Source organism: Anarrhichthys ocellatus, unplaced genomic scaffold, assembly GCF_004355925.1.
Source record: "Anarrhichthys ocellatus isolate YVR2014 unplaced genomic scaffold, GSC_Weel_1.0 scaffold2, whole genome shotgun sequence".
Classification (NCBI taxonomy): Eukaryota; Metazoa; Chordata; class Actinopteri; order Perciformes; family Anarhichadidae; genus Anarrhichthys; species Anarrhichthys ocellatus.
Window position 1 is genome coordinate 1,820,380 of NW_022280032.1, and position 17,729 is coordinate 1,838,108.

The window sequence follows — 17,729 nt, forward strand, 5'->3', positions numbered from 1 at the left end:
GTTCGCCAACGAGGAGGTTGACTTTCAAGGTTGCTGAATTGTTTTTGGGTCAGGCCCTGGCTGGCCCTAATCTCTATTTAGAGGAGAATTGCAGTCCCATTGCGTAATATGGTCAGACAGAGAAGAGGAAAGAGGTCAGCCAACTGAATGGCACCTGTTAATGTACGGTAAGCCAATGCTGCCCCATTAGGCAGTGAAATACCTCATCTTAAAGTTGCAGTTTCCTCGTGAACAAACAAAAGTTTTGTTTTCATTCCATGTTTCCTTTTAAAGGCATTATGTACAACAAATTTAACTGTGCTGAGTTTCATTTTCTTCCTCATAGAACGATGGCAAAGCTGATTTTTGAAAACACTTTTTAATCTGTGCATTGTTTACATCCAGCAGTCTTCCTCCCTGCCTTTTGTTGGTGCATTACCACATTTGCATCATCATCATCAACTGCCACTCGTGAAAACATTGCTTCATAGTGTTACTAGTGGTCAAAGGTTACACAGAATAACTTTCTTTTTTTAAACATTTTCATTCAGCTTCATTCAAAACTGTACCATCCATCTTGCACATCTTTTAACCTTTCAGAACAGGATGGCTACCAAAGACACTCTAAGATACTATCGTAGGCCGTGGTTACACTTTACAAGATCGGAAACTTTGTTTATTACCGGATTAGCGGAGCTTTGTTGGCGGCTGTTGTTCAACAAAACAAGTGAAGGGAAGAAGAGTATGCTGAGTTTTATTGTGAAAATTTATAGGAAAAGGTTTTACAGCCATTACTTTGACCAGGAAATATATCCGATCAGGCAGGTTGCATTGAAGTGTCAAGCGTGGACACGCACCCAAGCACAAAAGACTCATTGAAAAGACAAGTGTAACCACAGCGATGGATTACAGCACACTACCTACCGGGCCTTAGTCCTGTAAGTCTATAAATGCCAACTGAAATTCACTGTTCCTTTAATACTCATTTGCTTATTGACCGCTTTTAAGACCTGGCGACTAGTAACATGACAAAAGGGTTATCATGCTGTAACTGTCAAACTGATTTGACTTAAGATCTGATGAGTTGTAGACAAATCACTACATCGTCTGTCTTCGGGCAGTGCTGGCGGTGGAGCCAAATGTGTCCGATTTCTCGACAATGCACATGCAGACCGTGACACCCAGATCATGTTGATCTTATCATTTTTCCAAGTAACATCCACCTGTCCCTGAATGTGTTTTTGAAGTTGAATAGTTTTGTATCACTTGCGTGTCACAACAACGCCGTGTTGCAACATGACATGTCAGTTATTTGAAGTTTACTTTTCTCACGCCTAAAGGTCTGCTGAGGAGCCAGCTGCATGACAGCAGCTGAACACAGCTTAAAAACTACTGGTCTGACCACTTAACAGAATGGGAGCTGCCTTCATACCGTCTATTCACAGACCCAGTCTGGAAAAGCACTTAGCTCTATTTGTTACCCAGCTCAGAATTCCTACTTAAAATACCAAATGCCCTTAACAGAGGGCATTTCGACATGTCACAGCAAGCAAAGGACAAGTTTGATCCAAGAAATAATGTCTGAATTCCATTTAGCTGCTTGCGTTTCAGCATCCTGGTGTTGTTCATGCTGCCTCACTGGGACACTTGAGTGCAATGAAGCTATTGTTAATGTTAATAGTAACAATTGGCTTTTTTTTCTTGCCGTCAAGTCAAAATGTCTGCTGTAAAAATCAAATAATGAAAAAAAAGGCTATTATGTCTTCACATTCAAAACTTCCATTGGTGCACATTACAGTTTAAAGTGTCAATGCACTAAAAGAGAGCACAAACATGGATAGATGGTCTGTTATTTGCTAAGGACCTTTAATCTTTAACAGTAATTTAGGACAGACGCTGATCTGAAGGTTAGTCCATACCAAGACAATACTAATAAGTCACTTGCCTTCTTTTACAATGCTGGTGTGATATGACATTCTGCTTGCTTGTGAAATACTAGTGTGTCTTCATCAGACAATGAGCTTCTTTTATTTTTATTTATTTTTAATGCCTACTCCTCTAAGTTGCTATACAATTGCTGTTTATTGCTGACTTGCGTGACAAACGAAGCTACTTTAAAAGTTATGTCTCAGCGGAACACAACCACGATAACATCCTTTTATCGTTTTCCGTTCAAAGTCCTTTTAAATCATTAACTATGAATGGGATATGAATACAAATCTCCACATATTCTTCAGAACAATGAGAAGTTTGTTGCATTTGCATCAAGTCGTGCAATATTACCTTAAATTATGCTATCAATCTCAGCTAACTGTGGCTTAGTGATAGAGCGGGTCATCCTTTAATAAATACATCGACGGTTCGTCCATGTCCTTGGGCAAGACACTCGACACCAAAATTGCCCCGAGGGCTGTGCCTATGGTGTGTGAATGGGTGTGAGTGCTCAGTTAGTCCTAATGGACAGTAGCACCTTGCATGGTCGCCCCTGTCATCAGTGTATGAATGGGTGTGAATGACATGTACTTGTATAGCGCCTTCCGACCACTCAAAGCGCTTTTACACTACAAGTCCATTTACCATAGTAGGCTTCATGCAAGATAACTCTTCAGTTACAACCGTTAAGGTTTTGACTGTTGAATCATGCTAGATTACATGGTTTCCCTCTTTTTTCAGGTTAGTGCAAGAGCACCTCATAATGTCTGTGCAAGTCGCTGCTGCTATTCTGTATAATGTCATCCCGTAAATGTGGTCAGGTGGTTTGGGAAGGCCAAAAGCTGTTAGGTGTGGTCGAGAGTTTTACCTGTTGGTGAGTTGCAACGTCACTTGCTAAATCTGCAAATTTCTGCTCTGTCTGTGATTTCGACCTAATCTCATCAGAAAGGCGTACAGGTAGCAGGACAGGTAGCAGGACATTTTAGGGAAATTTCCAGTGTCATGACAATGCATTTTATGCTTTTTCGCGTGTCATTTTACGCCACGTCATTACTGCGAAACAGCTGCAGTTGGGTTAAGGCAACAAAAGCACATAGTTTACGAACTTATTTTAAGCACAACTTTAATGTTTTTCCTAAATCTAACTATGTAAACAACGTAACATAAGAAACATGTCCCAAAAACTGACACTTTGGGACACGAACACATGTCTCTCGGTCGAAAGTCCTGTGTTGTTTGACCCACCCGCCATAAGTTGTCTTTCTCCCTTTTTACACTCTGTCACTTACTCTGAGTGTAGCATATTGATCTGTATGCGTTTACGTTGCAGTCAGGACGGACTACATGGTGTAGAATGAGCCCCTAAAAGCAAGAATAGCTTTGTCTTTGCACGCTGGATAACTTGCTTCAAAGGAATTGCCGGCACAATGAGTTGATTATCATCTAAAGGAGATGCAATCGTGTCATATGTTTTTATTATATAGAGGATGTGACTAATTGTCAAAACATCTTGTGTTTGTCTTGTGTTTAATCTGCAGATTTGGATACGCGCCTGTGTCCATATACTGCTGTTCATCACGCTTGGGGTACATTCAAGTAAATTTGATGTCAACCCAGTGACAGATGACATCTCTAGACTCTCTGTTTTGGTAAGAACAATGCTGTAATTCATTATAACACTCACTATCGCTTTACCATACAATGAGTAACTATCAGATCATAATCATGTCTGTTGCTATTAAATCAATTCTGTATCTAGAAGGATATTTAATGTTAAAATCCATATTCTTGCCATCTGCTTTATTGGCAAAGTTTACATGAATAAAGGTCAAAAGGTTAGGGAGTTCAAAAACATCTTGACAACAAGAAGAGAAAATCAACTTAAAGGCACACTGAGTAGGATTTGTCGGTTGCCAACCCCAGATTTACTCTCGTATTGGAATTAGCTTTGTCTGCTTTGCATTTCTGAGGCACTGTGTGAGCGATTTTTGTAGATTCCTCTTGGATACTTGCTCACAATCTGGCGCCTATTTGCTTTATTTGTATAGAGGTCGTTGCGTGCAGAAATGTCCCGGACTTCTAGTGGGTCATAAGTGATGATCGAGAAGGATTATTTTTGTGTGAGTTCATACATTGTTTTTTAGGAAAATCCTAATCCTTCTGCCTTTTAATAAATGTAAACAGCTCCAACAAGAAAGTGGGAAGCAAACTTGCTTTGCATTTAGCTCTCCAAATTAAAGTATTCGTCCTGTTCTGGCAAAGAAGAAGTGACTGTTTGTCCACATGCTGCACAATTGACTTGCTGGTGTATTAAATTTAGATCATTATTTATTTGAAGTTCTTTTAATTCCAAACTCAGGTCTGCTGTTATTTAGAAATTAAATGCAATTTGTCTGCAATTTAATGTTTTTCTATTTTTTTTTTCTTTTTACAGAGACAAAATATTCCTAAAGATTACAAAATTCCTGTACACTACGTTCCAAAAGAAGAGGTAATCCGCTCACAGTAAATCATGGGAAATAATACATTTCCAAAATGTAGTATTTTCATACTGCCAATTTTTTAACTTACAGTAGAAACCTTTGAATTTGCAAATGAGCAGATGTCCTTATTATTCATGCTGACACAAACTTTACACACAAGAAACCTCTGGTTACCTTTTCCTCAGCTACACCTTCACGCCAAACTCTGGCTGACCTTATAACGAATGTACAGTGTAAATATTGAGTCATCTGCCAAGTGGAGTCTTAACTGTAAAAGTAGCATGTGACTGGGAGGATTATTAGACTTTGCTGGATATGCAGTCTATTCAGAGCTTCCTTGTTGGTGTTTTGGTAAACCTGATTAGCACACTGTATGTATTTAATGATGATACAATAATTGCTCAATAATTGCAATATCTCTGCTCTTCTTCTTCCAGGGAGGGATGTGTTGGGTAAAATTAAACGTCTTCTACTTGGAAGAGAGTTTGAAAGGTTTAGCGCATAAGTTTGGAAACATTTCATCCAACAGAAAAGATATTAGCATATTCATCCAAATGTTCCAGGAACTGCGGCTCAACATGGGGTCTGTGGTAAGTTCATATTGTGGTCGTACCGTTATTAAACGTCTCCAATAACAGAGGGGAAACATAGTCTTTTGTTGTTGCAAAGTACAAATTTGGAGTGCTTTGAGAAAAATATCAAAAGCTGAAATCCATAAATTGTCGTCCTTTTCATAGTATACTCTTTAATAATAAAAGGTGGTGCTTGATACTTAAGCTCTTATAATCTCCCTCTATATCTCACACAGACTTACTGTTTGCTCTCTTTCTCCCTCACACATCAAATTTACTTTAAAACAGACTCCTACGAATCAAAGTTTTACGAGATTATGGGTCAACACGTTTCTCACTTGTTTCCTCAGTTTCGTTGTTGTCTGTCCTTTCACTCGTAGCTCTGAGGTGAGAGCATTTAGGCTTTTGTTCATTTACAGTTTCTGTGTGAACTTCACAATAGTTGTGCAGAACAAAATAAGCATTTATAAGAAAAGGAAAGTCCTCTGTTTGGTGTCCAACACCCTTCTCACAGCTGCAAACCGTGACTTGAAACGTCCACTCCGTCGGGCTGATAACACCGCTAGACACACTGCTCGCTAATCATGCCATTAATGGCTTACTTCCTCCACATGTCGACACTAGAAGCAAAGCATTATAATATGCAATAATAACTGCACAACAGCTGCTAGTATAGACAACAAGCTCGACAACACCTGTAATCCGTTGTCCATGTTGAATTAAGCACTGGTAGTCGATCGGTAATGAAGGCTGTTTGTTTTCTTCTGGCGGCGTGACGAATCAGGGAAGGACACGGCGTGACTGCTAAAACCCAATCAAGTAGCGAACGCGGGTGTCGGCGTCATCGTTTTCAAAGGTCCCCGTTTCTGCCCGTCCACACTACGACGCAACCCCGGAGTTTTCAAACTAACACGGCGTCGGTAGCGTTTTGAAATGCCTCTGTTTTTTTTAATTCAGGAGTAGTGAATGCTAGGAACAAATGTAGTAAAAGATACGCATCTTAAAACAGAAACATAGTAGTTTTGATGGAGCCTGAGAAACTAGCATGACTGACAAACATTCCCCATAGTGCGTAACAGAAATGGCTGGCTTAGTGGTTGTTGGTGAGGTCAGTGTACTACTACTACTACCAGTAGTATAGTCTGCTATACTGTATATTCCAAAGGCTCTTTCGCTGATAGCTGGTTACACTGTTATCCTATATACCTGCATATACCTTACACTTCTATAATGTCAGCCCTTACACACAATGATGACCCTAGAGTTGTAGAACCTGTTGTTGATTTTTTGTTATTATATGTAGGTGATGTGACTAATGTTCAAACGTCTCTTTGTTTGACCTGTGTCTTTGCAGGAGCCGATCATGTATGATTTTGAGTGCCACTACAGGGAAGAGAGGTGGCAGACCGTGCGGTACTTTGACTTCGTCAAAGACTTCCTTATAGCTGCACAGAATAAAGAAGATTCAGATGACTGTGATCCTTCTCCTTGTCCCACAACACCATACACAGCAACAACAGAAGGATATTTAACTGGTAAATGTTTATTATATGCAGTATTTACATAAGTTGGCCTGCTCTTTGTGCTTGTCAACAGACTTTGTAGTTTGGCGACTTTGCATGTCGGTGGCACTTAATTGACAAAGAAAAAGTAACTTCAACTTGAGGTGTGACATCAAAGAAGTACAGCAGGTTTGTGTGTCTCTTGGTAGGCATCTGGTTATGACATCAATGATGATCAATCATTTAATATTCAATTTCATTGTGCAATCAGCTTTTTCTACCATTTGGCCACTGCATGCAAGACAACAAATATTTAGTCATAAATCAATCCAGTTACTTTTAAGAAAGAAACATGAGAATTAAATGATGATTTTTTCTTTTAATGACTATGACAAGATACTTTTGGGTATATTCACTGTAAAAATTGTAAAATAATCAATCAGGGGAGTAAATATAGACGTGCCGCAATGGTAGCCCCTGGAGTGGGTGGCCTGTAAAGAGAGTGGGCCCCACAACAATGTGCTGGACAGAGAAAGTGCCCTTGGGAGAGATTCGGATTACCAACTCAGAAAAACCTCTGTCTTCAAAAAAGACCTCACGTCAAATTCAAAATTACACCATTTGCTATCAATGCCTCAAAAAGGCAGACCTATCCCCCTCATAGTTTTTCTTTTTTTAAATCATGTTTTAGGATATGGATTGTAACATGACATAAGTGTTGTCTTTTCCTTGTTTTAAAGGCTGCACTACAGTAAAGGGATGTAATATTCTTAATTTACCAGCCTGTTCTAGCTGTCCTATTATTTATAGTAGTCAACTCCACAATATCGAAAGATATTGTAATTTTTGATTTTCTCCATATCGCCCAACCACAAAGATGATTTCTGGGTAATATGTATGTTGATGTTGTCCAATGTCAAATCTCTTATTTGATCATGTGACGAGACAATACGATGAACAGCAGCTTATCTCTATAAACAGATTCTGCATTCGTGTGTGGAAAAGATTTTGGTTTCTGTATAGTTTTGACCGATCACATGTTAGCAGGCTTTGGTTGAATGCAGGTAAAGTAAGTCTTGGCCCAGATATCCGCCGGCTACACCGGAACCCCGTCGTCAGACCGATAGCCGACGTGTGTAGAGATAGTACGGTAGCTAGTTTAGATGCAAAATCTGTCGAAGCTGTCAAGCTGAGCAAGCAGTTGTGCTTTGCAAAGATAAAAGGGGCAGTAAGTAACTTGGACACCGCAGCACTTTTATACATATTTTCCAACTGTGATTTATAAAACCTGCCAGTTTGGATTTATAGATGCTCGTTCGTTTGCACGTTTGATCACCTTTGGTTTTAAATTGTCAGCTCTAAACTGTTCAGACGTTTTATTTGAGCAAAGGAGGGGAGGAGGTTGACTGAGACAAGCTTATGGTTAAAAGAAAGAAAATAAGACACAGCTATGATTTCTGACCCTTGCGGAGAAAAGCTCCGACATAACCTGTTGCGAACCGGCAAATCTCAGGCGTTAACCTAGTTATTTGACATGTTTCATCCCCACAATGAACCGTACATTGAGCCCATCTGGTGTTTGATGTAAGCCATGGGATGCTACAATAACACAACAAGACTGGTAAAAGATAACAGTCAGACCAAGCTTTCTCTGGCAGAGACTCTTGAGTGTGGATTTCTCTCCTCATGTGGCATGGGAGGGGCGGAGACTCAACATCAACATTGCATCTACATGGTGCCGATAAGTGGGATGGAGCCCCGTTTTGGGAAAGAACTGCTGTGTTTTTTTCACATAAATGATGATCTCACCAATCTGCTAAGACTATGTCTGCGAGACAGTGACTTACAGTTGAGATGGGGTTGGAATGAACTGGCCCATGAAGAACCTGTCAGGAGAAAGATGAGATCGTTTGAATGGCTGCCAACAAGACATTCTACATGTGATCTGCAAAGGTTAAATAAATAATTCTGGGAACATTTGCGTAACATGTTGTCACATTGTGTTACTAATTATTGGTGCGTCTATGCTGACAGTTATGTATCCATTACCTCGCTGTCAACGGGTTTTTAGGGAGCTTTTCTTTGGAAAAGTCATTCCAAGAAAATGTGTTTACACAGCTGAGATGAGACACATGACAGATGGGGATATGCCAAAACCTCAGCAATCTGATGCTAATGACATGTGTTTTTTTGGAGTTAACCAACTATTTTATTGTTTTAAGTTCCAGCGTGCAGGACAAAGAGGGAACTATTGGTAGGAATGTAATATGTTTTCATTAGTGTATAATCATCCAAATCCAAGAATCGTTGGGTTTGCGTTGGTTATGAGCCGTTTATATCGACATTGGTTGGACCGCAATGTTTCTACAGTAGCCCAGAATGGACAAACCAAACGCTTATTTACATTACCCGAAGGCCGCAGCAGTTCTCCGGCACACTTGTGAAACTGCGGTAACGTGAGTTTGCTGAATGCAAAACCGTGGTGCCGCCAGCCGCCACCCCGAAATGCATTGCGTCTAAAGTAGGCGAGGTGAAAGTCCTGAGAGACGCCGCGGCGTTACCACGTTAACGGAGTGAGCGGAGGTGTGTTCAGTTGGAACCCCACCACCAGTTGCCGCTAAATTCTACACACTGGAACTTTCAAGTGTTTTATTGTCCAAGTTAACTATTTAGGTCACACTTCCCTCTCATTATTTATGAGCCGGTCTACAAATTCAAACCAGCCACATTCCAGTTGACCTCACCCTGTTAAACCCCGTCGCCCTCTTTGGTCTATTGTGAACGGGCTCCATTTAGGACAGATCTCTGGTGGCCGCGCCGAGAAGCATTCAGTACAGGAACCATTATCTCTTCACAAGAACTTTGCAAGATAAAAACTGAAAACGGTCTCCGTGCTTAGACGGCCCATTGAGACACGGCTGAGTCACAGGACTGAGGGGAAGGTGTCCCCAGGTAGCGCAAGTGAAGAGGGAAGAAAAGGGCCGAAACCTGATTGTGTACGTGTTGATTACAGAGCAATCTTCCCAAGAGCTTGGAACGAGTGGTCGGATTCGATGCTTTGTGTGTGTGTGTGAGTGAGTGTGGGGTGGGGGGGGGGGGTTAAAAAGGCAGCGTTGACTCGACTTTTTAGCACCTGACAATGAAATGTTTTCACCATACGGCAATCACTAACCCATCTCTTTCTCCCCCCCCACCCCAGTATCACCACCGTCCAGCAGTGAAGAAACAAAATGTGAAACAACAAGCTGCAAATCACGTAAGTTTGCAATTCTCAGCATTTCAGACAAGTCAAGTGTCAGGTCTGTGTTCTGGTGGCAAAGCCAGCCCAGCTGGTGTGTCAAAGCGGCAGCTTTTGCCAGCGACAGTATTTTGCCACATTCTACAGCAAAGTCAGCCCATTGCCCACGGAGCTGCTGTCACTTGAGTAATGGCGCTCTGCGGGGCCAATCCCTCATCACTGTATGTCTCATTTCTTATCTTGTCTGGCTTTCCTCGACCCACCTTGTTGAGGCCCTTGCAATTTGCCACATTTTTTCTTTTAAATAATGTGAATTATTTACATAGAAACAAAAAACTGTATGCTTAATGAAATTTCAGAATACTGTGAAGCGGTTAGAATAACATACTAGTGGCTCAGCTGAGCACTTTGTCTCGTGAAATGGAAGATGACTGATGAAAGATATGATTCTTGTATTTTTTTGTGGCCGTCTGGTGACTTGGTTTTGACAGCTTGACAATCTTTTTTCACGTTGATGCGCTGAAGGTTTTCCGCGCTCGACCCAAATCTGAGCTTAACACGCGTGCTCACCGCCGTGGTTTTGTGACATCTGAACCATTTTTTGACGCCAATCATGCCAACATGAGATTCATAGAAACACAATCGGAATCAGAAACGGTTTTATTGCCAAGTGCGTTACACGTACAAGGAATTTGGCTTCCCTGTATGTTTAACATACTTGACAATAAAATCGTTATACAATTGTGATGTGGAAAAGTCCGCTGATTAAAACTTCACACCAATTGTGGAAATATAGACATTGAAAGTTAGATGAACAATGAAAGTGACACTAGAATGAGGTTAAAACAACCCCAAAATCTCCAACCTTACATGTTTGGGTCTAATTATTGTGAAGGAATAACAACTATTTTCAAAGTCTCTTGCATTATGATTTGTTACTAACAGTTTAAAGAGTCGGAGGGGAGGAAGTGATGGTTTTTTTTCCCCTGTTTTGTTTTTTTGTCCCAGATACTGGAACCCTGACTGATGTGGTGGAGCGAAGCCTTCTCTCCTTACTGTTCATTCCACTCCTAGCTCTGATATTCCTGCTTGTGTGGAAGGTGAGCTGACCTTTTACCCCCCGTCACTAAGCCGTTTCCTTTCCCGAGGCACTCCTGGTTTGTTAGTGTCCTGTTTTATTGTCGGGAGATACCGCTTTGTTCCATTGAGTTTATGACGAGCCGGCGTCAGCCTTTCAACTTTCTGCCGAGGATGTGCAGACTTTGTAGAGCCGAGTTATCTTGATTTTAGCGGAAATGATTTCAAGACTTGGAACTTTGGCGTTAACAGTTATTTCCTAAAACAGGTCCGATCATGTAGGAACGAGGAGGATCTGCAACAGAATCCTGCAGAAGGTGGACTCTTCACGGGAACAGAAGTGACTGCACCTCCACTAGATGCTGAAATATCAGAAAAGTGAGCTGTTCTTTCTTTCTCTTTGACATTGATCGATTGGTCCTGTAGACTAATGTTTAGATAAATATGTAATAATATTAAAACAGGAGTTAAAAGCTAGCACATGACAGCTTGATCAGAAGAAGAATGAAATGACGGATATGCAGTGTAGACTTTATTTCAACAGTAAAACTGTGCACTCTTCAAACAGTGGATATATCCAGAATAACCCAGAGGATGTCATCAGGGTGTTTGGGCTTGAGGCTTGATCAAATTTGAGCTTGATAACATTTTTAACAAAAAGACTGCACCACAAAGAAAAAGGAGAAGATTTGGGGGGAAAAGGCCATTCAGCAGACAGGAGGGAGCCTAAAGAAATATGGGACTCGGCTGCATTATGGGAATTGATGAATCCTGCATTTCTTTCGAACTTGACCCATACTAGGGACCAGAACTAAGGATATTTCGGCCTCTGCTGCTTCAATTTGGACCCTCCTTTTTCGTATTCTGTCTCTTTTGACTCCCGCAACTTACATACTCAATTCCAGTTGCACCCCTTTAAAGGGGGCCCACATCACATTATAGTGCCGGGGGCTTTAATGTATCAATATATCACTCTGGCTTTGGCTGTTGACATAATAATAATATACCTGTTTTTGGAGATTAATCGATACCTGCAGGAACAGAACTGAACTCTTCATTCTATTGATTGTGTCCTTGCCAAGTTAAACTTTTATTTTGTACGAATTCACAAGCGGATCAATGAAGCACAGAAACGAGAGCTTCTGACCCTGAGATTTTAAAGAGTCTTTGCTGATTCATCAGCCGTGTGGGAAGTGAAGTTCACTGTCTTGACATTTCTCTTTCTGTCCAATTACAGAAACATGTTGAACGTCATCGAAATAGTGTAATAACGCTGCTACCCTTTGATGTCCTTCAGCGTTAATTGGTGAGATTTCACGTACCATTTTGAAAATCAAAAGCAAATCTGTCTTAAATCCTAACCTGGCAGCTGAGCTCTGAAACCTGTCTCCACACACGTTTCTCTCTCACAGGGCTCTACTCTTTTCCCCCTGTTGGTGTCCAGAGGGTGATGAGGAAAAACACAAAAGAAAAACAATGAAGCTGAATTCCATAGCGCGAACGCAGAAGGTAAACGGCTTGTTTTCGACTGCTCTCCAGATTAACGGTCACAGTTGCCGTGACCAAGATTCATCTGGAGGAACCACGCCTGCTACCATATGGATAAGCTTGCCTTTCTTGTAAGACTGCATTAACCCCGTGCTTCTGACAAAGACTAAGATTTAAGCAGAGCGTAACCCCCCCGCCCCCCCACCCCACTCCCCAACTGGACTCTCTCTGGCTCCTGAGAATCGTCCACCAGAACCTGCTGCTCCATGAACTCTTTGGGGGAGGACCCCCACCCACACACTCCTTCAGCACCTTGCAACAGTCGGGCTGTGGTTCATCTCCAAACCAGCGGTGCAGAGAGTGACTGACACTGGTTATCTCCTGTATGAACTGAGGCATGAATTGCTACCTCCAGTGACCCAGGTCTTTAACAGCTCTGCGCTTTCCTCTCAGTCCGGGGTTTCCCCTCAAGAATATAATGTTAAACATTGTAGTTCCAACTTGCATTCACGTCGTCTGGTTTAGGCATGTACCCACGGGGGTGTATGATGTATTTATTTATTGGTTGCAGCACTGAGCTGCTGCTGTTGATTACAACTGAGATGTGTCAAGCAATCATTTAAGAGCACCTCTACTAATGGGTCACATTTAAGGAACAATCTTTATACTAACGCATCGTATTCCCCACCCCCCCTCCCCCCCCAAAAAAGCCCCCCACATTCCTGAACAAGTTACATTTCCTCGTACGATGTTGTTGCTGTTATATATGGTATATATGACTCGGGTGATTTAGGTCGTGTGAATGGATAATATGGAGAACCAAACGCATATATACGAAAATATGCTGCTTTGACTAACTTACATTTAGACCATTAAAATCTGCAATGACATTCTGCTAACGAGTATCAGGGATGACTTCTGTGGATCCAGGATTTGTTTTTCATTCTTTTCAGAAAGCATGTAAGACAACGACGGGCCTCCCATAGTTAATGATACCTCTATAATGCCTTTATTTTATTGAATTATCTCACCTTTTATGCTTGCAAAGCAAAAAACTGTTACAGAGATGTTTGATGGCCATTCATCGATGAAAGAAAAAGAAACTCAATCGAAAAGAGTGATGAGAGTGATTATACAAATGCTATATAATATAACATTTTTAAAACCTATCAATTCCTGACTGTTCGCTCCATGACCAAATATACTCGCAAATCCACCCCATTAGCTTGGACTGTTCACTCGTCTGGTTTGATCTGTTCTTACTACTTTTGCCTTTGTCCAGTATCAGTGTTGTGCTTGCATAATATGACACATTACAGACAATCTGACAAAGCTAGTTAGTGCATTCATCAAGATTCAAATGCTAATGAAGTGCTGAAGGATGATACCACTGTTTGTGAAATGTTACAGACATGAACCTTAGTTGTTTTCACAATCCACAAAGCTCGCCCACATGGGAATGCCGTGCAGACCTAAATATCAATTTTGCCTTAAAGTTGCGCCATAACACACTGTTAAAGGAGGTGCACTGTTTCTCTGCGGTGCACAGAGATCCAAGGGCAGGAAATAACTGACTGGTAGTCGAATCCAAACCGTTGCCGTAAGGTTGTTCAATCCACAAGTATCTGGCGATAAGAACTGAGACACCCTTCAGGCTCATTCCGATATGAAGTCAATGTGCCCCTCCCAGCCTCTGTTGCTTTATGCACTCTCAGATCTGAGGGTGCTCTCTGTCTCAGTGATAACAGATCTTATCAGAGCTGTGAGGTGAAAGGCAACGGGTTCAAAGACATTGAAACTATGGCAAGCCGTTTAAACTTTTATTATCTAAGTTTGAGTCTCCGGATTTAACATGGCAGCTTTTAAAGGGAGACGAGCAAAGACATTTTTGCACATTTCATGCACTTGTAAAATTTGAGGTTTTGGGCTATTTTTCTTCTTCTTTTAGAGTAGTAGAAATAAAAAAATAGAAAATACACATTTAGGTGTTTATTTTAAATCCACGCTGTGGATTTATCCTAAATTCGCTTGAAGTTACAGTTAGATAATGGCTCATTGTGAATCTTGCATACATAACTTTAAAGTCAATTTTCTATAAATTCGTTTTTTCTCCGATTTTGAGCGACGCATCTCCACTTCAGTAGCCCTTACAATCACATAACATACCCTGAATTGAGGGCAATTAAAGTTGTCTTAAACTGGAATTATGACTTCTCAGAATTAAATTGTAGATATCTGAATTACATCTTGGCAAGGCAACTTTATTTGTATACACATTAAATACAACGAGGCAATTCAATGTGCTTCACAGGGTAATACAAATCAAATCAAGTAAATAAAAAGATTTAAAAAACAGGACATACTTCCAAAATTCAGTTGCAGGTCTGCAACAAAGACAGGACTTACATTCAGGAGAGCGCTGTTAAGAGTCCCCTACGAAACTAAAATGAAAGTTAACATGTCGCGTCCGTCATTGTCACTCATTAGCCGTTAGAGTTGTTCGTTCCTAGATTTAACGAAGGGGTTTTGTTGCCTAACCCTAAACTTCCTGTGAAGACGAAAGTTAATTAAAACAAAAAAAGAAAAATGCATGTACATTGTTGTTTGAAGATCAGTGTCACAGACCAAGCTGCGTTATTTGAGGCATTGGTGCGAGGATGTGTTGGAAGTAGAGCTTTGACAAAGCAAAATGACGTTGCAGATATCACCAATGAACATCCAGTCTAGCTAATAAATGTTCAATCGGCTTGCCATACCAAACGGGTTGACTCCCACAAAGCCATGCCCAAAGTAAAGTAGGCCAACAATGGCGTATAAGTATTAAGATATGGCGTGTGACGATCAGTAAAGGGGTAGGAGTGTGTACAGGGCACGCTGGCTGTGACCTTTCCCATCAGGCCGCTCTGCTGCGGGTAGATGACCGCGACAAAGTGGCAGGACACAAACATCTGTTTCTAGATCTAGTTTAAATATTTCTATCATGTTTATGGTCTTACATTGTACCATATCCATTTTTGGTTTTGTGCCTTGTTGAGTGTGATTGACTCCGTGTGTTGATGTAAAAGAAAAAGCCTCTGTTTCTGTGTGGTAGCAGAAAGTGGTGAGGTGATTACAGGGCAGATTAGAATAATCTCACTAAAATACCCCAACAGATATGTTCCCCAATCTCTCTCTCTCTCTCTCTCTCTTCTTTTTAAAACTCATAACAGTTTAGTTGACTTGACCTGTGCCCAGTTCTGATTTGGATATGTGAAAACTCTTATCGGCAGAATAAACTGCAGTGGTTGTGACATTTCTTTCCATTTTACCCTTTTTAACCTTTAGGAAACAGTTCAACTGCTTGTTTCATGTGTATTTGGGTCTTAGGATGAGTATTTTGTGCAAAATTGAATCTGTTTGAAAAGAAAAAGATACAAAGTATACCACATTGGTTTTCATATAGTTCAGAGCAACAGTACCTTTCAGCATCAATAGCTGGGATGTTTTTGATGAGGTAAAGTATTGTTTGTTGTTTTGAACTGCAAAATGATTTTATTCAATCAAAAATGCATTTTTGAGGAACACCCTATTGGCGACATTAACTGTGCCATATTCTCTATGGCAGTTTAGATTCTGTGGTAGAAAAAGTATACCACATTGGTGTTAATATAGTCCACAACGACACTTTTAGCAGGAATCTCTGAAATGAGTGGTGTGGTAACTTACTGTAATTTAAAAGCTTTTAGACAATTATTTCTATTCAAAAATGCATTTTTGAGCAATATTGGAACATATTATCTATCGCAATCTAGACCTGAGACTTTCACTTCGTTCAGCTCTAGGTTTGGCTTTTCTACATGGAGACTATTACGCGTAGTCCCCAGTATTCTGACAGAAACACAGGCTAGTCGAGCCACAACCAAACTAACTAACAAACAAAGGTATACTCGGTCAAAATTTGCTTTTTTTATACATAGTATATGAATATCATGAGCTACAACAGGTCTAAGCTGTGAACAAAAAAACAAAAAACAAAAACGACATGGTCTCCCATTTTCCTGTCTATGCGAGAGCCACAAACTGTCCGTATGTCTGATGCATGGAAGCCAGAATCCAAGCAATTTCATGCATTAGTCGAGAGAATGACTGCCCTTAAATACTGTTCCTATGTGGGTTGTTGTGTGGTCTGAGAGTGAGCAGAGCTACATCCTGAACAGTGCTTTCGGGCTCAAGGGATCTGATCCGTCCCACTTCAGTTGGTGAATCAAATGGCTCTAGGCAGGAAATACGTCTGGGTGACAAAAAGCAAATGTAATTATTGCCCGGTTGGTATTCTGGGTGAAAACTCTACTGTTTTCTGTATTTTTGTATAAATGTAAAGAAACATATATGAGATATGAATAAAGTACACGTATTCAACTGTTATTTATTGTTTTTGTGTTTTCAGATGTGGATGGATGTATTCTGTCATATGCCATTACTGATAAACACGAAAAAAGATGAAAACAAATGTGGTGATTCACGGGAGCTACCGGCCTGCAGCGTGTATCAAAGCAGTTAAGAAAAATAGCTTGTGCGTTGATAAAACTTTCTAAATCGATCTGAACTATCCACCAAATCTTATTCTGAGTAAATTGTGCTTCAGCATCTTAGTTGTCATCTGGCTTTGGTTGTCAACGCCGTTCTTAGAAAAACTAGAAAAAATCAACAACACTGCTTGCTTTGATGGTGTAGAGCCACATTGCACAGAACTCTCATGAAGCTCTCTTGAGTAGAGGAAGTAGAGCGGAAGATCAGCAGTTGGATCCCTGGCTCCTCCAGTCCGCATGTTGAAGTGTCCTTGAGCAAGACACTTAACCGAAAACTGTGCACGAGTGTGGCTGAGAGTGTGTGAATGATGAGATTAGATCCTGACCAGCAGGCTGGCACCTTATCTGCCATCAATGTGTGAATGTGTGTCTGAACTGGGTCCATGAAAAACACAAAAGAGGCACTACATAAATGCAATTGCAATGCAAGTTTCTGTACAAGTCCGTAAAGAGCTAATGGGCGTAATGATGGACCTTCTTTCATCATGTTCAGTCTGAACAACATAACAACCAAAGTGTTCTAAACTGACAGATCTCCCTTTTCTCATGATCGTCAACAGTATCAACTGTTGAAGTCCCTACAAAGGAAAGCCTTAGTAGTGTTGGGAAAAAAATAAATATATATGTGAATAACTATATATGTGTGTATATATATGTGTGTGTATATATATGTGTGTGTATATATATATATATATATATATATATGTGTATGTGTATGTATGTATATGTATATGTATGTATATATATGTGTATGTATGTATATGTATATGTATGTATATGTATATATATGTATATGTATATGTATATGTATATGTATGTGTATGTATATATATATGTGTATGTATATATATATGTGTATGTATATATATATGTGTATGTATATATATATG

At 40.4% G+C, this 17,729-nt stretch overlaps 1 protein-coding gene across 1 annotated transcript in view; it reads left to right on the forward strand.

The window, feature by feature from the left end:
- kitlga (kit ligand a) overlaps positions 1-16,675 on the forward strand; it is a 32,911-nt gene extending 16,236 nt beyond the window's left edge. The window contains exons 2-10 of the mRNA XM_031861200.1: positions 3,450-3,560; positions 4,346-4,402; positions 4,832-4,984; positions 6,321-6,501; positions 9,668-9,724; positions 10,715-10,806; positions 11,052-11,161; positions 12,021-12,089; positions 12,196-16,675. Of these exons, the coding sequence (XP_031717060.1) occupies positions 3,450-3,560; positions 4,346-4,402; positions 4,832-4,984; positions 6,321-6,501; positions 9,668-9,724; positions 10,715-10,806; positions 11,052-11,161; positions 12,021-12,051 (792 nt within the window). The 3' untranslated portion in view covers positions 12,052-12,089; positions 12,196-16,675. The remainder of the gene's footprint in view (positions 1-3,449; positions 3,561-4,345; positions 4,403-4,831; positions 4,985-6,320; positions 6,502-9,667; positions 9,725-10,714; positions 10,807-11,051; positions 11,162-12,020; positions 12,090-12,195) is intronic.
- Positions 16,676-17,729: the final 1,054 nt, after the last annotated feature.